General features: G+C 38.0%; 1 protein-coding gene across 35 annotated transcripts in view; it reads left to right on the top strand.

Annotated features, from left to right (window-relative positions):
- The window catches only part of col25a1 (collagen type XXV alpha 1 chain), a 329,419-nt gene that overhangs the window by 161,905 nt on the left and 143,831 nt on the right, over positions 1 to 23,683 (top strand). For 21 of the 35 annotated variants that reach the window (XR_012382768.1, XM_073907398.1, XM_073907396.1 and 18 more), the window contains 3 exons: positions 6,937 to 7,008; positions 8,375 to 8,491; positions 9,417 to 9,452. Coding sequence is in view for 33 of the 35 variants with exons in the window: in XM_073907398.1 (XP_073763499.1) it covers positions 6,937 to 7,008; positions 8,375 to 8,491; positions 9,417 to 9,452 (225 nt within the window). In the remaining 2 variants the exon portion in view is untranslated. Of the gene's footprint in view, positions 1 to 5,927; positions 5,988 to 6,936; positions 7,009 to 8,374; positions 8,492 to 9,416; positions 9,453 to 23,683 lie in introns of all 35 variants that reach the window. The other 14 variants (XR_012382769.1, XM_073907401.1, XM_073907400.1 and 11 more) reach the window with 1 other exon arrangement.

Below are 23,683 nucleotides of genomic sequence, written 5' to 3' on the forward strand. Positions count from 1 at the left end.
CCACTCCAAAACATTCACTCTGTTGTCATTAAAGCACATTTTAACTAATTTGGCATTATGCTTATGGTCATGGTCTGTTTAGAAGAGCCACCTGTGGCCAAATTTTAATTTCCTGGCTGATGTCTTGAAATGTTGCTTCAGAATTTCTAGATAATGTTCTTTTTTCATGTACCATCTATGCTGTGAAGTGGCCCAGTCCTTCCAGCAGCAAAACAGCCTCACAACATAATGCTGCCAACCCCCATACTTTACAGTTAGGATGGTGTTCCTAGGCTTGTAAGCTTTCCCCTTTGTCCTCCAAATAATTCCATTAGACCACAGGACATGTCTCCAAAAATATTATTTTCCCAGTGTAATCTAGCAAATTGTAGTCTGGCTTTTTAGTTGATTTTGGCTTGTTGATTTTCCCATGTTGTCACAAAAGGAAGCATTATGTTTGAGGCTTTCTATTTTATGTTTAAAATATTTCTATTTCTATACTATTCTACAGTTGTGCCTCTAATTTACTCAAATGTTGTCAATTAGCCAATTAGAAACTTCCAAAACCTTGACACCATCATCTGAGCTTTTGCAGAGGCATAATAATCTTATTGTATGTAAACTTGACTTTTAAAGAAAAGTTATAAAAATGTCTCAAAAATATAGCTTTCATTATTCTGCTATTAAGCATTACAGAAACAAATTTGATCCTTCTAACTTACCTAAAAGAGAAAAAAGTTTAGTCACATTAACATCTGACTTTTTTTTTAAATGGTTAAGTGCCTTTTTAAACAGTGTATGTAAACTTCTGGTTTCAAATGTTTATTTAAATTTTAGAATATTAATTTGATGTTTTGAAATTATTCATCTTGAAAACTTGAAACTGTATTTTTACAAACGGGATATTTGCCGAACAGAGGTTCTACTAATTGGCACTCCTATGTTAACCAGTGTAATGATTTTAAACTTTCTGTTGGTGATCTTCAAGCGTTTCCCTCTACCCAGGTGCGCAACCTTGGGGTGCTTTTTGATGCACAGCTTAGTATTAACTCACACTTCAAACACTGAAAGAAACACTGAAAGAAACTGAAGATTATGGGTAGTCGTGATTTTTTCGTGTAGTGCGCCTAAGTTATGGAATGGCCATCAGCATAAGGAATGCTGTTTCTCCGGAATGTTTTAAGAAACTTCTCAAGACTCACCTTTTTACCAATGCTTTTAATATAAATTGATTATTTTTGTTAATTTTATCATGCAATTGTATTGAATCGTTTATATTTTAAAGTGGTCTTTTTAAAATTGTTTTTATTGTTCTGCTTTGTTTGCCATGTATGCTTGTTAGCGCTTTGGGACTGAGGAAAGCACATTATTTATAAAATGTATTACTATTATTATTATAATGAATTCAAAACCCAAAAAAAATCAGATTTTTGAAAATATGTCTAAAAAAGTCGGCCTTGAAAAATTTATTTGTCTTACATTTCAGATGTTCAGTATTCAAGTTATGAAATTTAAATCAAAATAGGAATTAAAATTCAAAACTATTTTAACAGCATAAAAAAATCTGATGATTTAAATTACAATTGTCAATAATTGAAATGAACACAACTCAAATTCATATTGTTTTGACATATTATTAGCCCCATATTCGGTGGCCCTAAACACAATGTGTACTTTATATATAGGAAGGATTGGATCTGAAGTAATAGTAATCTCGCTTGGGATGCCAAAAAGTGTAGAACTGGTCCTTTTGTTTGTTTTGTTTAAATGTTTTAAATTTTTCCAATTTTTGAGTGTGGGTGTGGGTGTGGGTGTGTGTGCGTGTGCGTGTGTGTGTGTGCGCGTGCGTGTGTGTGTTTGTGTATGTTAAGAGGATTTTGAAAATACAGCATTTACAGATGTATTTACAAACTGCTTAACTACTGACTGATACGTCATCAAGATTGCGCCGAGCATGGCCGCCGAGTTGCAAGCTCCTAGCAAACTTTGTTGTGTTTTTTGTGTTTTACTTGAATTTTTGTCATTTTTTGTGCTGGATGTACACACTCTTATAACCTACGACAGACACACAATTCGGGAAATTGGCTCCCTCGTTGCACATCGAAGACCGGTCTTTGAGTTCTTTAACTTCGCTCTGTTTACAAACACAGAAACAGAGCCTTTTGTCTGGGTCCCACAACCGAAGCGACGAAGCAAATGCAACAGGAAAAGAGGAAAGAGAGCCGTCGTACTCGTTAGATTGAGACGCCATGGATCTTGACCTCCGCTCCCCACCATTCTACTGGCTAACGTTTAGTCACTGGACAGCAAACTTTGCGAGCTATGGACGCGCAATTCCTTCTAAGGGAAAACAAGAAACTGCTGCATTATCTGCCTTACAGAAACCAGGCTATATGTGTAGGTACCAGACACAGTTGTTGAACTTTCGTGGTTCTTTGTGCACCGCGTGGATAGAATGAAAGAACTCACAGGGAAAAGCAAAGGAGGAGGTGTTTGTTTCTCATGGTGTGATGAGAGGAACATATACCCAGTTAGATCATTTTGTTCTCCTGATCTGGAATATCTTAAACTTAGGTGTTGGCCATACCTGCTACCGAAGGAGTTCACAGCTGCAATTATTACGGCTGTGTACACCCCCCTTCAAGCCAACACAGAGCAGGTGCTCAGGGAACTGTACGGGAACATAAGCGAGCAGGAAACCGCAAACCCGGAGGCAGGGTTTATTGTTACAGGAGACTATAACAACGTCAATCTCAGGAAAATCGCTCCAAAATACTATCAACACATCACCACAAACACCTGTGGGAATCGCATTCTGTAACATTGCTACTCTTTGTTCTGGGACACATAAAGATCCCTCCCCTTCCCACTGTTCTTCTTCCCACGGCAAATCAGATCACTCTACTATTCTGTTCTTGCCTGCTTACAGGTAGAAACTGAAACAGGAACCACCCACCCTCAGGATGTTTCAGAGCTGGACGGACCAATCGGATTCCATACTTCAAGACTGTTTTGATCAGGTGGACTGGGACATGTATCGGGCAGCGTGTAATGACGACATTGACGTGTACAAAGACACAGTCACGTGCTTCATCAGGAAATGCATAGAAGACGTGGTCCCAACAAAAACTGTCTGTATCTACCCCAAACAAAAACCATGGATCAATGGTGAAGTTCAAACAGCCCTATCAGTGCGAGCTTCCACCTATAAATCCAGAAATGCTGAGGAACAAAACCAAGCAAATTACAACCTCAGAAAAACCATCAAAGCAGCAAAGCGTCAATACAGAGATAAGGTAGAGGGTCAATATAACACCAATAACGCAAGGAGCATGTGGCAGGGACTTAATTACATCACGGACTTTAAAAGTAACAAATCCACCACTCTAAACACTGCTGCATTTCTCCCAGACGAGCTTAACTCGCCCGCTTTGAAGCCCAGGATAGCACACACTGCTTGCTCCCGTGGCCGAAACCAAAACCGCCAGCACACTCTTTGTTTCTGTAACGAGATCTTCCGTCGCGTGAACTTCCAGAAAGCTACAGGCCCAGATGGCATCCCTGGACATGTACTTATAGCATGCGCATATCAGCTAGCGGGAGTGTTCACGGACATCTTTATCCTCTTGCTTTCTCTGTCCGTCGTTCCCACATGCTTTAAGACAGCCACTATTGTGCCCATACCGAAATCAGCTAAAACCACATGCTTAAATGAGTCCAGTTGCTTTGATACCCATCTTCAGCAAATGCTTTGAGAAGCTGATTAAAAAGCACATATGCTCACACTGCCCACTCACACTGACCCTCTGCAGTTTGCATACAGGAATAACCTCTCCACTGATGATTCAATTGCTTTCACCTTGCGCACTGGTCTGTCTCACCTGGAAAACAAAAGCACAAATGTGAGAATACTGTTTGTGGGCTACAGCTCAGCATTCAACACCATATGCCTGCCCAGCTGGTGGTGAAGCACCAGGCTCTGGGTCTGAACAGCTCTCTGTGCAACTGGATCCTGAACATCCTGTCAGGCAGACGCCAGGTGGTCAGAATGAACACCATCACCTCATCCACACTGATCCTCGACACTGGTGCTCCACAGGGCTGTGTTCTCAGCCCACTCCTTTACTCCCTGTACACACATGACTATACAGCTCCAACATCATTGTTAAATTTGCTGATGACACAACGGTGGTGGGCCTAATCACACATAATGATGAGGTGTGAGGAAAACCACCTCTCACTCAACATCAGCAAAACCAAGGAGCTGGTGGATTTCAGGAGAGAGAACGGGGAGAGAGTGGAGAGAGTCAGCACTTTCAAGTTTCTTGGAGTACACATTGCTGAGGATTTGACATGGACGGCTCACACAGACCCAGTGCTGAGGAAGGCACAACAACGCCTCTTCTTTCTCAGGCCTCTCAAGAGGTTTGGAACCCCACACATCCTTCTCTAATTCTACACCTGCTTTGTGGAGAGCATCCTGTCTGGCTGTATCACCACCTGGTATGGAAATAGCACTAGCAGCAATCGCAAAGGCCTACATAGGCCTATGTGAGCTTCCCTCCCTTCAGGACATCTACTCCAGGCGGAGCATGAGGAAAGCCAAGAGAATTATCAGCGACTCCAGCCACTCAAGCCATAGATTTTTCTCTCTGCTACCCTCAGGCAGACGGTTCCAAAGCATCAGATTACTCACTAGCTGGCTGAAGAAAAGCTTCTTCCCTCAGACTATTAGGCTGATGAACACTTAACACACCCCACACAGACTCTTCCATACCCCACACTGAACACCATCAATATGTAGCTTGCACTGCACTTAAAATCCATACTTGAAACAACACTGCCTACAACTATGTGGACACCTATTCATTGTACATATCGCTGTCAATCTTAAATTGTCATTCATTCATTTTCTTGTCGGCTTAGTCCCTTTATTAATCCGGGGTCGCCACAGCGTAATGAACCGCCAACTTATCCAGCAAGTTTTTACGCAACGGATGCCCTTCCAGTCGCAACCCATCTCTGGGAAACATCCACACACACATTTACACACATACACTCATACACTACGGACAATTTAGCCTACCCAATTCACCTGTATCGCATGTCTTTGGACTGTGGGGGAAACCGGGGGTTTGGGAGTATGCTGTTGTATTTTGCACTGTCATTGCATTTGCACTGTCGTGTATTTGTCCTCTGTATTTTGTACTGTCTGGAGCCAGCACCTAAGCTTTTCACTCATCATAGCACATGTGCTGTTTATGTGACAATAAAAGCGATTTGATTTGATTCGACAACTACTTGCCAACTCATAACAAATGATTCATATTATGCAACTATTATAAAGTGTTACTGGTTGTGAAATAAAATTGTGAGAATGTAAAAATAGTAAAGCCCATTTTCTGCTAGCATTGCATGCTTTTTAAAGCACTTTTTAAATTATCACAATTTTTTTCAGCAGTTTTTTTATTTATTTATTTATTTTTCTTCATTTACTTAATGAGCCAAGCCAAATTTATTCCCAAGACATGCCTAAGGGAATATCTCATTAACTTGGTATCTCCTTTTGTTTTTATGAGTTTTTTTTTTTTGTAATTGTATTATTATCTTCTACTGAGTTTGCAGGGGAAATTAATGTATACATTTACAAAACATTATTATGTTAGCCTAGAGACAGAAAATCTTGACAAACTGAAATACAGAGTAAATAACTAATAATTACCAATGAGCTGTGTGGCAGTTGTAAGATCTAATCAAAATTTCCTTGACTTCATAACAGAGCAGTGTATAAAAACACTTTTGTAAATTAGAAACTTGGTTTTGCCTTTTTGAGACAAACCAACTCAAAATAAATACAAAAAGAGCTAAATGTTGTCCTGGGGAGTGAATGGCTTTCAAGCTGTGGTGTTGTGTTTGCATTGTGCCATTTTTGTGCTGTTTGTCCCCAGGGACTTCTTGGTTTACCCGCTCTGGCTGCATTACACAACAATCAAATCCTCACTGTAAAGGTTTGTTGGCATGTGCACACAGCCCAGGCAGACTCTATGGATAACACACACACACACTGAAATGTGTGTACTGTATGGGCACATCCCCTGTATCCATGCAGTGACAGACTTGGCCCAAACATAATGTGTCTGACAAATCCATTCCAACCAATCAAAAATTCTTTCAATCATTATGACCCTCTTTTCCAGTTCCAGGGGTGTCATTATTATGCAGTGCAGTGACAGGAATTTATGCTTTCACAGCAAAACAACTGTTTTATTTTCGTAATAAACCAGTGATGTGTGATTCATTACAAACAAGATTTTGATATTCTAACCACTGCCTTGTCTGGCCACTGTCTGCCTGGATGGAATAACTTAAAACAAATAAAAACTACATTAAATGCTAAACTAAGGTAGTGAAATTAATTTGGATCTGACTTTGGTTTGACACAAATCCACCCAACCCCACCAAAATATGATTCTTGCACCCCCTTGCTTTTGAATCCAACATAGAATTAGTAGGTCATCTAGTATTTCAATATTAAAAGACTTGTTTTGTCTTCATAATTTCACTTTTACATGTGTCAAAAAAAAAAAAAAAAAAAAGCAAATACATGTGCATGATTAGTTTCAGTGTGTGCAGTTCATGGAGTCTGCCTTGGTTTCAAAGAAAACAGTAATGATAGTGCTTTCAGTGAGTGGAAGTTGACATGTTTCTTAAAGCTGATGTACTCAGACCAGAAATGGTAGTAATTTCAGATTTGCAGCCAAGCACAATCAGGACTTCTATTACTGCCACCATTAAAAATGTCAACTTCTGGTAATGCACGAAGGCGCTGGATTGAGTCTTCTAACTATTTCAGTCTAATCTATTTTTTGTACCTCTTTTATTTCTTTTTCTTTTCTGGGACCTCATGAAACTTTCCTCTCCAACTTCTCTCACCTTTGACCTCATACACCCGCTCAGATGGTCTTCCCTAAGATAAATCATGGCTTTCTTTCTGCTGATCAACAACTCATTAAACGTCGACTCATTAAGGTAGTGCTTGTCCTTATTCTGTTCTGCTTCTTACTGCTCCGTAAGAATGGGTTTCTTTATAGGTCCATCATTTCCTCTGCACTTCAGCTTTTTTCTCAGTACTCTGCTAAACTAACATACTTTTAAAATAGCATACAGCTGAAATCAGAATTATTAGCCCCCTTTTTATATATTTTTAATTTTTTTAATATTTCCCAAATGATGTTTAACAGAGCAAGGAAATTTTCAGATAATAATTTTTCTTCTGGAGAAAGTCCTATTTGTTTTATTTCGGCGAGAATAAAAGCAGTTTTTAATTTTTTTAAAAATAATTTCCGGAAAAAATTATTAGCCCCTTTAAGCTGTTTTTTTTTTCCCGATAGTCTACAGAACAAACCATCGTTATACAATAACTTGCCTAATTACCTTAACTTACCTAGTTCACCTTATTAACCTAGTTAAGCCTTTAAATGTCACTTAAAGCTGTAAAGAAGTGTCTTGAAAAATATCTAATAAAATATTATTTACTGTCATCATGACAAAGATGAAATAAATCAGTTATTAGAAATAGGTTTCTAAAACTATTATGCTTAGAAATGTGCTGAAACAATCTTCCCTCCATTAAACAGAAATTGGGGGAAAAAAAATAAACAGGGGCGCTAATAAGTCAGGGGGGCTACTAATTCTGACTTCAACTGTAGCAGTAAAAATGATGAAGTTTATAGGAAATTAGTATTTGAATTGATTTAATTTTGTGAACAATCAAATGGAACTCAATCAATTCTCTCAAATGTTTGAGAGGGATGCAAGTTTAATGAAAATAAATGAGTTCTGTGTAGTTAAAGATAATTATTTATTTAGGTGAAATGTTTAATTTAGATACATTAAATCTAAAATGCCTAATTTAAAAAAAATAATTCATGCTTTCATTAATATGATTAGAGTATTTAGTGACTGAACAATTTTACCAAGTTACCTGAGCATACAGATATTTATACACTACAAATATGACTGATCTGCCTAAGGACAGACAGCTCTTTTTGTTGTTAATGGCTCAGTCTCTGTTACCTTCAGCAAAGGTTGAAAAGAATGTAACAATAATAATAATAATAATAATAATAATAATAATAATAATAATATAGTTATGTTGCAAAAATGTGATAGAGGGTCCTCATAGTAGAGCTGAACTGTACCATCATAACTGTCATGATTAATATAGAACTGTCAGAAGTCTTATTCTAAAGCTTTTCATTTTAATGCTTTGATTTTTGAGAAAAGTTGTTCCAAGTTCTGCTGTAAAGGTTTTCTGTGAATATTCAATCTGTTTCCCCTTTTCCACTGCATTTTTAGTGGTTAATAATGTTTGACATGTACATTAATTACCCAGGGTGACCAGGGTCAAGCAGGACCCCCAGGACCTCCTGGGCCTCCAGGACCCCCAGGACCAAGGGGACCCCCAGGAGACACAGGCAAAGATGGTCCTCGGGGGCTCCCAGGGCTCCCAGTGAGTATCTCTACATTCATAAGATAACACTTTACACATATGGAATGCTATTCATTGATGTTTAATATACACAATATTGGCAAAGTTTTGGGTTTTTTCTTCATGCAGATGAAATTGAAGTTGACCCACTCTTTTCATCTTTAACAGCTTCAACTATTCTGGAAAGGCTTTCCAGATGGTTTATTAATGTGTTAATAGGAATTTTGGACCATGTTTATTTTAGAAATGCGTTTGTGGAGACAGGCACTGATGTTGGATGAGATGGCCCTGCTCACAGTGTCATCTCTAATAAATACCAAAGGTGTTCTGTAGCATGAAATTGTTTAAAATCTCTTGATATGCTAAATCACTATTAACAACCACCAGTCCCAGACTTGCCAGACAGATAAGCATGATTGGTCATTTTACTTTACATTATTTTACTCATGGAAACCCATTCCATGAACTTTTCTACTCACTGTTCTATGGCTATTGACTATGCAGAAAGTTTTGTTGATTTGTTGGTGTCTTCACGTCTAAAATTGCTTTTGTTCTAATTTGCTTTCACTCTGTTATAATACCATCAACATTAAAATGTGGAATATTTATTAGTGAGGAAATTTCTTTAATTGACTTATTGCAGAGGTGTCAGCCTATTAGGGTACCACAGTTTAATTCAATGATCTTCTGAAAGCAACTCGTTCTTTCACAAATGCTTTTAGAACCAGTCTGCATGCCTAGGTGCTTGATTTTACACACCTGTGGACATGGAAGTAAATGGAACATGTAAATGCATTGATTTGGAGTGGGTTCCCAAACATTATGCCAATATAGTATATGTCTATTCTGATTGGGAGCTATTGAATTAATGAAATAGCATTTGGTATTGTTTTCATGCCAGTTCTTATTAACAGTTTTTGCTAAGTATATGTTTTGTCCCTCGCAGGGAGACCCCGGAAATCCAGGGGACACTGGTAAAATGGTAAGTGTATTATTGTGTTTATAGCTGCTAAAATCAGTGACTATTACAGATAATGCTAGATTACTGACTACTATACCTGGATTTGTATTCATGAAGATTCCTAATGTGAATAGTTGTCCTAGTGACAAAATGTGGTAAAACTCTGTGTGTGTGTGTGTGTGTGTGTGTGTGTGTGTGTGTGTGTGTGTGTGTGTGTGTGTGTGTGTGTGTGTGTGTGTGTGTGTGTGTGTGTTCGTGGGTGTGTCTGTGTGTGTGTGTGTTTATGCGTGTGTGTGTGTGTGTGTGCGTGTGTGTGTGTGTGTGTTCGTGGGTGTGTCTGTGTGTGTGTGTGTGTATAGGCTTGAACACAATTGATGGTATTTGTCACATTTAAAATTTCCTAGTTGATTATTAGAAGTGTCCTCACTTCAGGTTTAATTTTAATCACTTTAGCACTTATTCCTGTTATTGGTGATAGATTGGGAAACCAGGGGCCCTCTGGTTTGTCAACCATCCCTATAACAGTCAATGTATCAATTCTTGAATTTATTGGCAAGTTCGCCTCTATTGAAATTTTATACCATCAATTTGTTCTCAAAGCCATGCAAATTTGTAATTTCTTGTCAGCTGACAGAGGGTGTTAGAGGGTGTTTTGTCTTGTCTGTCATCAGATTAATTATTCTGTTCTATGTGTGTGAGGCTAATGTGTTTTGTTTGTATAAACATGGACAAAAGATCTTAATTAAGGAGATTTGACTCCTGGGTCTTTGAAGACTAAGGTGTTATCTATGTGCCTGGGTTTACCTGTGGCTATGTGTTAGTGCTATGCTCCGAACAATGGTAATCAATTCAGCAGAGTTTTCTACTTTTGGAGATCAAAGAAACAATTATCATGAACTTCAACATAGTAATTCCATTTTCATACAGGACATGTGGTTTAACATGTGTATAGTATTAAAACAAATTTAAAAAATGCCACCAGGATCCGTATCACTAGAGTCTGTTGCTATTGGTCTTGCAGGAACAATAGAGGGAATTTCTTATTGCCTCTAGGTAACCAGGCTTTTAGTCCCATTGCTATTTAGCAATTTGGGAAGCATGACGTTTTGTATTTTTATTTCAACTATAAGATCTTTTTGTGCCTCTGTTTCATTTAACATGTAATAATTTACATCTTAGTTGAAGAAAGATGTTTTGTGAAATCACAAAGCCTCCTACAATGCTGAATCCATTGATAAGATCAGCTGTGGATAATTGTTATTCTGATGACTGATCAAAGACTTTTTCAGAGGACTAACTGCAGGTGAGGTGTTTGCCTCACAGGGGTTCTTGCTTTGAGATGCAAGATGGAAGACTTTTGGCCTCTCAGGTTATGGCCTAACCTTTTGTCGCCCTCATTTGTATATGTTTGAAGTGGGCTGGATCTGGAGTGTTCTTTGTTATTGGTCCGCCTAAGATGAGAACAAAAGCAGAGAGACCCATAGTTAATTTTAGAATTTTTATCAGTTTCAAATTCAATCATGTGGAATTAATGTTAATGCATCATCTTGCAATATTAATTCTGGAAGCCACATGATGTTGTTGGTCAGATCTGAATTGCTGTCGTTGATTTCAGCACATTGTGATTGTGTAACACCTGAAAACTGCTCTCGCTGTGGAGTTTACACAGTCTGCTGTATTCTGAGCATTATCTCCTAGTTCCGCTGGGGACATTTTTCTGAATCAATTAATGATTTTTCACTAATTTCAGTTCACAATCTAATGGGCCGATACCCATAGTTCATTTTTTGCTCTCATTAACAGTCAGATCTGTTGGCAGAAATCATTTCACCCTTTTGGTGTTCTCTGCTTAACAGTTTTCATTTTATGGTGTGACTCACAGATTCTTAGATCTTTTGACCCATAAAAACTTTGGTAACTCTGAATGTTATCATATCCATCCCCCTTTCATTATTTTTCTGGTGAGTTTAACTCTCTGATCAAATTTTAATTGTAGGCGGTGTTTTTCAGCGAGGATTTATTTGGTTTACAATCAGTTATGCTATAGTAGTTCTGTCTGTGTTTTCATTAAAGCATAAAGAAAGCAAACCTCCTCAAGGTGAATGTTTCATCTTTGGTCTTTAGTGCCATGATTGGCGATTATAATATAATGTACATTATTGTTTATTCCTAATGTAATTATGTTATATTAAAAATAGTATGTATTAAATATAATTATATTTGGTCTCTGGAGAGTGTTTCAGAACAACAGTTCATTTTAGCTTAATGCTTTTATCTTGTGATCAGAGCTGTGTTTGCCTGTAGGTTGCATGGAGAACAAACGGGTCAGCAAAGGCTTATGGCCAAATGGAAGAATGTAGCCTAATTGTTTATATGCAAATACAGCAAACACATTCTGAGTATCTTTTTATCACTGAGGTGAAATTTCTTTGCTCTCTGTCAGACCATTTGAATATGAAAAGGTTTGAGCAATCAGGAGGTCTAAGAGCTGATTAAAAGCTAAAATGTCTTCTCTTAGAATTTAATTTCTATCTTTTATTTTTAGTCTGATTCGAGATTAAATTAAAGTATAGTGGATATTTTAGTTGATCAGCATCATATTTGAATTTATCACCATTAAATTTAAATGGCAAATTTCTGATTTGTAAAGTTTTCATTAGAGCCTATTTGTCTTTTTTTTAATCAAATCATTCTGTTCTGCTCACCTTTTTTTTTCCACATGCAAATGCCTTAGAACAGACTGTTGTTATTAATCCAATTTAAAAGTTTACAATTGTTTTTAAATCTTTAACCATTTTTTCCTTTTTTCTCTTTTTTCCATTTTTCTCTTTTTTATAAAACAGTAGATTAAAAACAATGGACAGTTTTTGATTTAAACTTTTAGAATCTAATTTATGACTCTCCACTGAGTTCCAGAATATAATTTGGATGATGTTATTCCAATTTTAAGCTTCAACTCTTGCTGCCTAGCAGACAAAGAGATATTTCAGAGCAAGGGAGGGCATTTATATACTGCTGCTATCATGTCCCTGATAATCAAAGTGGTTTTGTCTAATTCTCAACCCCACCGGATAACGCATTCCGGTCTAACATTTTTGAGCATTTCCGACTCATTCTATCAATGTGTTTATATAGGGTGCGTCTCGCTTTCCCTCAACATTTCTAATAGGCAAAGAAGAATTGACTTACCACAGCAGCTGAAGATAGAATAGAAGATCCAAACCTCTTGCTTGATATAAATCCATTTTGTGCTGGAAAGATGTAACTCGCCTGAGTTGGGAGATCACGGAGATGGGTCACCATTTTGTAAGGTCCAGCTAGTTGGTCCAATGACGGTATCCAATGATGGATGAAGGTTCACTGCATGTTCGGTCTTTCCAGTGCACAATGTTAATTTATATTAAACTTAGCTCATATCTGACTCCAACTTTAGTATGAGATGGTTTAGAATATTAATATATTTATCCTCGTTTTATCTGACTCCAATTATAAAACATTGAGAAGGTTATTTTGTTTCCGTTCACATTAATTTAGATTATGATTGAATATTCTCTGCGGTTCATCATTTTATGTTATTCTCGTTCATTGGGATTCCTATAACATCCTGAATCTTGTGTCGGCCGAGTATACAATTTCTTAAGCACAAGCATGTCAGTCTTGGTCATTAAACAGTGGCGATTGACCGCTATCCTAAAAAGGCAGAACCCTACTTACTCAGATTAAGATATTTTTTATGCGGTCCCCATAGGTCTGCTACCTCCTAAATCAAACAGAGCTATTTAATCATATAATGATCATTACTATAGAATTAAGCAGACCAGTCGTACTTAAACTATTAGAAACTTTGAATAATCACTATACTATCTAAATAGTATTATAAGTTTATCGGGTGAAGGACTATCCCCTTAGATATCCTTTTACAGCCTAAGTATACATGAATTAATGCCAATGTGTTAGTCAGAGCTCTAGAGACATCGTATAGCGTGCCGCAATGCTCCGTCTACCGTGTTCTAGTCCGCTACTAACCTGTACAGGGGCTTGTGGTGCTATGAAATTACCGCAATCTACTAGAGATAATAACACGAACTCTGTTTGAAAAATTCAAAACATAACAATTTATTAGTCAGGTAAATGTATTATGCCAATTCAATCAGTCAATTCATAAATGATCAATATAACACATCAAATTATCAAAGACAAATCCAAGATGAAAAAGATGCATTCCTGACTTCAAAAATATACATAACATGGAGCAAGCCATGTTATGGGCTGATCTGGTTAGGCAGAATCGCCCTGAGCCTTTCTCAAACCTTACCTTAAATAATTCTAGAATTCCCTCAAGGAAGGGGGTGTGTGCATAACAAAAGGCATTCACACTTAGTGGAAAAGTCACACCCTTTACAGTGGTTCAAAAGATGCCTGAAGTTATATATTTATTGTTTTAATTATGTCTAATTCTGAGAGAATGAGACCATTGTACCAATCGCACTGAGACATTTCAATTGATATCAAACATGATAGTTAAAGTCAGTTTGGTTAATCTAGAACATTCAAACATTGAAATGACCATATGTGTGAGATGGGGTGGATGAATCCGAGTTTCAGCAGACTCAGATGCGAATGCAGCAGGAACTGGTTTTTCCCGCATTCCCACCTGCTGGGTTGTGGAGTCACCAGTCTCTGTTTTCAGCTCATGTTTTGAATTGTCAAAGATATCAAAATATTTGCAATATTTTAACTCTTACAACTTTATAATAACTACACACTATAAATTATTTATTAAGCATGAGCAAATATTGAATTCATTATCTGTTAAGCATTAACTCTACATTAATAAGCGTTAGTAAGTAGTTTATAACTGCAGCTACAAATGCTTATTTCTTGACCTGTAAACACCTATATAATGTGTTTAATAATTGTACTTTCATACTTAATGATTTGTTTTCTATTACTAAATTACAACAAACCATTTGTATTTAAGAGTAATTAAGTGTTTTTAGGATAATTCCAAATGAGTTAGTAAGTGATTAATAAACTATTGAATTCAATGTTTATATGTCTTTTAATTCAGGCATATATTAATGGTTACTATGTATATTAATACTTTATTAATTAATGCTTTATTAATTCAATTTCATCAAGTTTTGTGACCTAGTCTAAAGTGAGGACGATTGCTTTATAAATTCCTAATAAATGACAAATAAAGGCTCAGTTAAATTCTAAACAGGAAATATTACATTATTCATTCCTATTTATTTTAAGATACACAAATGAAACTACTTCAAATGAAAAATAAATCTTTGCAACCTGATCTAAAATAAAATCACTGTAGAGTTTAAACATGGCATCTTATTATATTGTTAAATTATTATATTGTTGTTGTTGTTTTATACAGTTTGATGTCGTATTTTGACACTCCTGTTATTCAGCAATGTTTAAACTTTATAGTAATTTTTCTTTTTTGAAAAGATTGCAAAGATTATTGTTTACTTGATTCTGAGCCTTTAATTGTAATTTATAAGGAATTTATGAAGCATAAATAGTCCTCAGTTTAGATTAGGTCACAAAACTGCATGAAGTTGAGTTAATAAAACCTTTATTAACATATTAGTTAACTGTTAGTATATGCCTGAATAGTAAGATATATAAATGTTGATTTCAATAATTTATCAATCATTTACTAACTCATTCTGAATTATCCAAAAATGGTACTATGCACTATATATAATACATACATAATGCACTATAATGGGCTCTCCTCACACTCTTTATTCCTTCAAAGTCCGTCCTTTCTACATGTGGTATTGCTGTGGTATCTAAAAAATTACCTGTGTAAACCTTTCCTGCTCTGTCTCTTTGTTGTGTTAGAGATAGCAGGGGAGATTCACTTATTACTTCAGGGCCAAATAATATTAATTTGGGCGTTAACTCTCGTCTCTTTTAGTTGCAGCCTGTGAATGAACGAGGACACATGTAACTTGGCCCAATCATTTATCATGCTCCATGTGGTACAAGAAAATCAGTCACCAAAGAGGAAACATCAAAAAAAAAGTTTGTGCTTACTTTAAAGTAATTAGAATATTATACTTTTAATTAAACGAGACCCTAAATGACAAAACCAATCTTATAGTGCACAGGTACATTTTTTTGGGGAAAAAATTATTGAATCAAAATTATATATTTTTCTTTTATTACAAAAATACATTATTGTATTAAAAGTAAAGATCATATTTCTCGAAGAAATTTTGTACATTTCAATAACTCCAGTAAAAATTTTAATATGAATATGAATTGCTAAGAATGAACTCTAAAGGCAATTTTGAACCTTTAGATTCCAGATAATGTTGCCTATTTCACACATAAGTTACAGATTTTGAGATCTATGGTTTGAAACGGTTTCTTGTTTTGCCTAACTTAATTCTTCATGTTTTTCCCCCGATAAATTGTTTTTAAAAAGATGCATGCTGGTAAAAAAAAAAAAAAAAAAAAAAAACTGGAATATGGCATTTAACATATTGTTTTTATGCAATCAATTTTTGATTAAACTTAACCCCTAACATTTCAAAAACTTAAATGTTAAACATTAGCATACAAAAACAATACTCTCAGTGCTTCTTACAGGTTTGAAATATACTTGCGGTGGTAGCCGGAATTGAAACACACCATTTACCCAAAGCACATAAGTAGTTATGCGACAAACAAAACATATTCAATTTTTTTACAATTACAATTGCAATTTTCCAATTTAATTTATTTTGACAATGTTATACACTGTAAACTTTCAACGGCTTAAAGAAAAAAAAAAAAACAGTTAAAAAAGACATCCACTTTCTCTTACCTATTCAGGAGCCATGAGCACTGCTGTCAAGTCAAATCTGCTTCTCTCTCTTTCAAGTTCAAGCAAACTTGAATGCAAAATCATTTTAGATATGTATATAAAATAGCCTATGTATTAGTCTAATGACATCATTAAATTAATAAAATATACAGCATATGAGAAATAAATGAAAAAAAGGAATAAAAACAGAATATCTCTAAAAATAATAATAATATTTACAAGACTGAAACGTGTAGATTATTTTAAAAAAAGCAAATGCATACTACTACTAATGGTGTAAGTATATTTTGCAGCCAGTTTAGACCAGTAATTTTGTCCTCTCTGAGTATACAGTAAAGTTTTTCTGAGTCGATTAGATTCAAGAATGAATTATTAAATGTTTCTCCCGCAACTGTGGGAGCAGTTAGCTCCAAAGCCAAGCAAAAGTAGGCTTACAAAAAAGACAACTTTTAAATGCAAAAGTCAAATCATGGAAATTTTAGGACATTTAGAAACCCGGCTGGACAAAGGCATGCCATGTTTGGTTAAATTAGGCGGATACAAAGCAGTGTAGAAGAATGATAATAACTGTAAAAAAAAACTGTCACTAAATATATTTAGACGACCCCCCCAAGTAAAGTATATGTGTGGCAAGCACTGAATCAGACTAAATAGCATAAACTTTGATTAGCTGTCTTGTTTATAATCTTCAAACCCGTAAAATAACCTCAGAAGGTTAGTATACAGACAAAGAAAGGTTTTGATTGAAAAAAGTTTGTGACAAAACATTTGGCAGAGGACACAAATGAAGGAATGAGAATGCTTAATGCTATGAGTATGAAAGTGTGTGTGCACATATTTGTTATGTATATTTTTTCTTTTTTTATTATTTGTGAGGTAAATATTGCAACAGTTAATGTTAAGGGGTTATAATAAAATACAAGATTTTAGGTGATAAAACAAAAGCAAGTTGATGTTTTTATGTTGCAGGAAACTTATAGTGAATCAATAAATGCTGCTGATTGGGCAGTAGAATGTGATGGGGTCATAACACATCACTTGTGGAGGAGTTGCTATTCTCTTCAATAAAAAGTGTACTCCACACACTTATCTGGTAGACATAATCATTAATGGAAGAGTTTTAAAAAAGCCACTTTTGTTTGTGTGTATGTACCAAATTTTTATTTGTGTGTATATCCCTACTTCATTGAGAAAAGGATGGCATTTTTAAATATTCTTTGTTCTGTTCAAAAATGTTGTATGGAAGAATGTCCTAGTTACGAACCTAACCTAAGTTCCTCAAACAGAGAATGGAGACGTGTGTCTAGAACAGACTATGGGAGGTCGCTAGATGACCAATCACTCTAAAGAGAAAGGAAAAAAAGACTAATGAATGCCTAATAAATTGGCAGAGCTCTGCTCTGCAGGTATCAATGATTAGTCATTAAGGAAGTATATTGGCTGGCATCCGCGGAGCAAGCATTAGATTTTGCCAGCTGAAGACCAAAAATTCATCTAACAGCTGGAGACTCAGCCACTGCGGCAGTGATCAGAATATGGGAGACTGTAGAGAAAATTTCACTGCAGCTAAGTCCGTCACACTTCTGATGTGCGGTTTGCCAAGCAATGCGTGAGCCCACTAGCATCACCAAGAATGCAACCTTCCAATGTCCCCTAGGCCCTTTAATTCCCATTACATGGGAATATTAGAATTAAAATTTAGATCAGGGGTACTAAATGTGCTTTTACCTAGATAATATAGACTATGGGTTATTAGAATACGACAGTACGTTGGGAAAACATGCCAGTCCCAGAAGGTGGAGGATCCGGTGGAGGCCACCTGCTATCCAAGAGGGGAAACTTGATGGCAATAAGAACATGTGGACTAGGCCTATGGAGGTGGAGTGCAACATATGATAAGCTGGTTAGAGAGTAGAGAAGAGGCTTCGCTGAGTCGGGTGCTGGGGGCTTTGGAGGGATTCTCTTGGGTTTGCCAGCAGGGAACTTACTAACAGAATAGAAAAAGTGAATATATCTTTGGGTTAGGGAGCATGGCGCAGCATGTGTTTTTGATACTGAGCTTAATTTCTTTCCGATTGACTGGGGTTACCCATTAATAAGGAGGAAACCAGCTCCACTCGAAGATTATAAAATCTGTGTTACGTGTGTTAGGTGTCGCCCAGGCCGTAACTTGACATTTCTGTGAGATATCATGCTAACGCCCAAGAGAAAGCAACACTTCTAGTAAAGTGTGCTCTCAAACTCTGGGGACACGGCTCACCCTGGCATTGGTAAGCAAGCGCGATGGCATCAACTATCCAATGGGCCAACCTCTGTTTTGATATGGCACTTCGTTTCTGCCAACCACCTTAACAGATAAAAAGCTGTTCACAATATCTTAAGTTTTGCATTCATTCCATGTAAAGTGCAAAGCACAAACAAGAGAAAGCAGTGAATGGGCCAGGTCTGCTTCAGGCTCACCACCTGATTTCTAAATAAGGTGGTAGGAACCTTGGACACATAGCGAGACTGGGATCTCAGGACAATGTGAGAGTAAGCCGGCCCGAATTCCAGGCAAATCACTGACCAAAAATGCCTCCAAATGCTTGACTTTCTTGAACGATACCAACGCGATCAGCAGAGCTTTCTTCATGGACAAAATTTTTAGATAGCGAATCGAATGGATCTCTCAAGATCCAGCGGAAATGGATGAGCGAAAATGGCAGCCACGTTCACCATCAGTCCTGAAGGAAGGATAACACAACGCTAATCTGGCAAGTTTGAAGGTCTTCTTGGCCAAGAAGCACACCACTCAGTGAATTGACTCCACTTCAGGTTGTTGGCATGCCTCGTAGAAGCCAGTAAGACACCTAAGTCTTCTGTGCTCTTTCTATGGACCACACATGGAGGTTCCAGAGATCTGGCTGCAGGTGCCAGAGGGTGCCCTTGGGAGAAGAGGTTCTCTCTCAGGACAATGTGCCAGGGAGGGGCCATCACGAGCAGTGTGAGATCTGAAACCCAGGTCCAGTTGGGCTAAAGAGGCACAACAAACAAGACCTGCTCCTTGTCCTTGCTGACTTTGCACAGAGTCTGTGCAATTAGGCACATTGGAGGAAATGCATATATGCACATACCTTGTGGCCAGCTGTGAGCCAGTGTATCCGTGCCGAGTGGGGCCTCGGTCAGGGAGTAAAACAACAGGCAATGGGCGTTTTTTTTGGAGAAGAAAACAGGTTGACCTGGCCTTCCCCAAAGCGATTCCATATAAGCTGGACCGAGCCGGGGTGGAGTTTCCATTCTCCTTGGGACACTAGATGCTATAAGAGTACATCGGCTGCACGGTTGAGCTCACCCGGAATGTAAATGGCATGCAACGATTTTAACCGTCTGTGACGCCAAAAAAACAGATGGCAAGTGAGCTGAGACATGCGACGGGATCGTATACCCCTAATACGGTTGATATATGCCACTGTTGCCATGCTCTCTGTCCTGACCAGCGTGTGGTTCTGCTGTAAAACCAGTAAAAAATGGTGAAGAGCGAGAAACACTGCCAACAGCTCAAGGCAGTTGATGTGGCAATGCAACCGAGGTCAGGTCCACGAATCCGGGGCTGCATGCATGTTGCACATGTCCCCCCAGCCCATGTTGGAGGCATCTGTTGATATTATAACATGTCTGGATATAGGAGATTCTCTGCATGGGTCAGAGCTTACTTTTTTCTCGGTTGACCCAAAGCCTCAACTGGTTGAGGTGCCAAAGCACCTTGCCCTGTGCATAATTAATTGATACTGGGATGAAGCAGGCATGAGCCAATCGTAGAAAAAAATAAAAAATGAGTATGCCGGCGAACCATAAAGGCACTAGGGAACCCTCCGTGAGCTTCATGAAAACCCATGGAAACAGGGAGAGCCAGAAAGGGAGAACTTTGTACTGCCATGCTTGACCCTTGAACTCAAACCGGGGAAATGAACGGTGGCATGGAAAATGGACATGAAATGGTTGCGTTGAGAAAGCGAGCTGTCAGCATCTGTCATTTGGCAGGTTAAGGCAGAGGTGGTCTTCCTGGACCACCAGTGTGGCCATCATCTTCCCCAGAGCATGGGTGGCAAATTTGGTGGTCATGAGAGCATAATTGGTCACTGTGCGGAGCTTATGCATTAAGCCCAGGGAAGAACCACCTTCTTGCATCTCGGTCAACTTCTCTGCTTTGTAGTGTTGATAGGTGGCCATAGTGTGCGAGGCGGAAGCAGCCTGGCCCACAGCAGTGTAAGTTCAGACAACCTCCGTGCTTAGGAAGGGAGTTTAGTTAGACCACTCCAGGTGGAGGCACCTTGCGGGCAAAGATTGACCGCAATAGCGTGCTCCACCTGAGCAATCGACTCATACCCACTGGCTGCTCCACCATCGAGGTCTGGGCAGAAAAAGGTACCCTCCATGTCTGCATGGAAGGGGACAGGGGGCTTGAGGGCTTCGCCTTTCTTTTTGTCCCCCACGTCACACCCATACAGTCTAACGACCGAAGCAGCCCAGGATAACACTGCTAACGTGTCAGATTCCAAATCTGGAGCCTCACTGACAACCTCACAATGAGGGCAAGAACTGTTCACAAGCATCGCCTCAACATGCTGGACCCCCGGACATGTGATGTAATACTAGTGCCTGTCATTCAGGGCCGAGGAAACCACCACATCCAGAAACACACAGCCAGAACAACATCTTTCGACACATCGTTGCTCTGCCTTTTTGTTCTCTTAGGGTATCTGCTCTTTAAGAGAAAACTGCTCTTTTATGCACCAATGAAATACCCAGGGAGTGGGGAAAAGCCCAGTTGGAGCGCAGCTGTTGCGTTTTTTGCCTGCACTTGTAAGGAAACTGGTTTCTTTGTGAAATCAGATCAGGAGATCAGGAGCTCTTTAAAGGTTCAGGACACCCCGGAGAACTTTTTTTTTTATATTAACAGATGTGTGTGTGTTGAGCATCAGTTAAAACAATGTTAGCACCTGTCAGCTTTAATTGTGGGGAAAACTGGATAATTTTGAGCTTTTGTCAGCTAATTTCAGCTTCCGGGTTTAAAATGATTTTTGGGGCGGGATCAAAATCGGCGACATAGCGCAGAACTGCAAGTGCAATGATGACGCGTCGGTTTCTCATTATTATTCATAGCGGAGTTTTCTTATCCTTTGAGAAGAGCCGGCTGCTTAATTATTCATGAGACCTGCCAGACCTGCCAGTGTCAAGCCCGAGCTGAGAGACACGCGTTTGTTTCCATCATCCACAGGGTTTGTTGCATGTTTTCCCCCGCGATCTTGTCAGGGCCGATCATACAGCAAAGCTGTGTGCGTGCTGCTAGCATTTTTGTCGGGAGAGCAGAACGAGAATTAGAGAATGGCAGACGCTGTCTTTTATCAGGAGTTCGTTCACATTCAGACACATCGCCGTGCTGCTGTGTTTGCTTAAATCCTTTAGATTACCAGCAGGGTTAATGGTTAAAATAGACGGGTCAGGAGACCTGCTGCACTGAGTCTGCTGGATACGGGGATTGAGGGAGAAGTCCTCATTTATAGTGTTTACATGAACACACACCTTTATAATGATATAAATTGTGGTTGTCTGTATATGAAATTACGAATAACAAAACTATATATAAATTAGCTATAAACTATAATATAAACTATAAACTCATGCGTCTCCTCTTTGTGTCTCATTTTGTGAGCTAACTGACAACAGCAGTTATTCGCTCCCCTTCTCCCCTGCTGGCCACGCCCACTCCTGCCCGATGCTCGCGGAGCTCCACGCCCATTAATCATGCATCTTTTGAAAAAATTCTGAAGTAGACTTTAACCGAAAGAGGGGGGTGTCATGGCCCTTTTATCGGTAGTGAGAGGTATAAAGCAAAGAATATGATGCTCGCTCCGCGGACGGCAGCTGATATACTTTCTTAATGAATTATTGCTTACACCTGCAGAGCTAAGCTTAGCCAATTCATTTGGCATTGATTGGCCCTTTTTCTGTCTCTTCAGAGTAATTGATCATATAGCGATCTCCTGCTTCTTAGGGAAGGGAAATACTTGTTTGTGAGTGGTGATTTTTAATTTGCAGTGAAAAACTTTGACAGAAATCACGCAGAACCCCTTTTACCTTTTCGAAATTGTTTAATTCTTGATAACTTGTTTAAATTTTGATAACTTAAGGCACAACTCATGTGCCTTAAAAACTTGTTAAGGGACATGAGCTATGTGGTGTTTGGAGGCAGTTGAATGGAGTACAAAAGCAGTACACCTGAGGTCCAGTCTTTGCATGTGGATTACTCAGTTGGCTGGATTTGGTTATTGATGATTTTACACGTTTCAGGATCGTTTCGTTATAGTAACAGTTCTGGTAGCTCAAACCTGCTGGGGAGCAGGCTCATTTCATATAAACAGGATTAGATTGGGTGAGTTCAACCCGATTATATATATAAAAACTTGCACTCCTAAATAAAAGACTGCCACCTGGTGGTTTAAAGATAAAATTTATTGATATGAACTTTTTTAGATACACGTACAATCACTTTGGTACAATTTGTGTGTTATAATAGACATGCACAATTTTCAACTTTTTTTTTAAAGAATAATACATTTATGCAGTCATGCACATGTTTTGACAGCTAATAAGATGGAGATGTGCTGTTTCACAAAAGTTGCAGATACCTTTACCAACATAAAAATGCCTTTGTGATGCTAAATTAAGTTAAACATACAGTTATTCTTTACACTGATTAAGAAACCGGTTACTATAATACTACTATGACTACTGTAATAATAATTAAAAAAAACAGCTCTAACTGTAAAACTAAATAAATTGCTAAATATTCTTGACACATGAAAGAGTTAAGCCTGCAGCTCACAAAAAAGTTGAAAAGTTATTGCGTATTATATTTAACAAACCGTTCTGAATTTGATGTTATTTTGCACACATGGATAGTTGAATATTAATTAGATCATGTCATTATGCTGCTGTGCCATCGGCCAAGGGGTGCATTGCTGATTATGATTTCGAGGATCAATAGATCTGTCCTTCACAACACGTGCAGCAATCTCAGATTAGTTCATCCAGACATTTTTATTTGATTCGCAAACTTGTTTGAAGAAACAAATTAGCCAGAGATCAGTTATCAAGATTAAAAGATCCAGAAGCTCCCAAATCATCTTAGATCATTTAAGCAAGGTACAAAGAACAGATCCTTGGACTCATGTTTGTGATAGTGTTATCTCTCTGGCTAAGCTGGATCAGGTCAATGTTTTTAAACATCAATGTAAAATTGTAAAAAAAGTGTTACTTTGGGATTTACTGATCAAAGCATGGTACAGTGTAGTGTGTTTTAAGCTTTATTAAACCAAAGAGTGTATATTGGCAGCTAAATATAAACTAAATGTTTTTAATGTTTTTAAGTTGT

The sequence above is a fragment of the Danio rerio genome, chromosome 7 (assembly GCF_049306965.1).
Source record: "Danio rerio strain Tuebingen ecotype United States chromosome 7, GRCz12tu, whole genome shotgun sequence".
In the NCBI taxonomy this organism is placed as follows: Eukaryota; Metazoa; Chordata; class Actinopteri; order Cypriniformes; family Danionidae; genus Danio; species Danio rerio.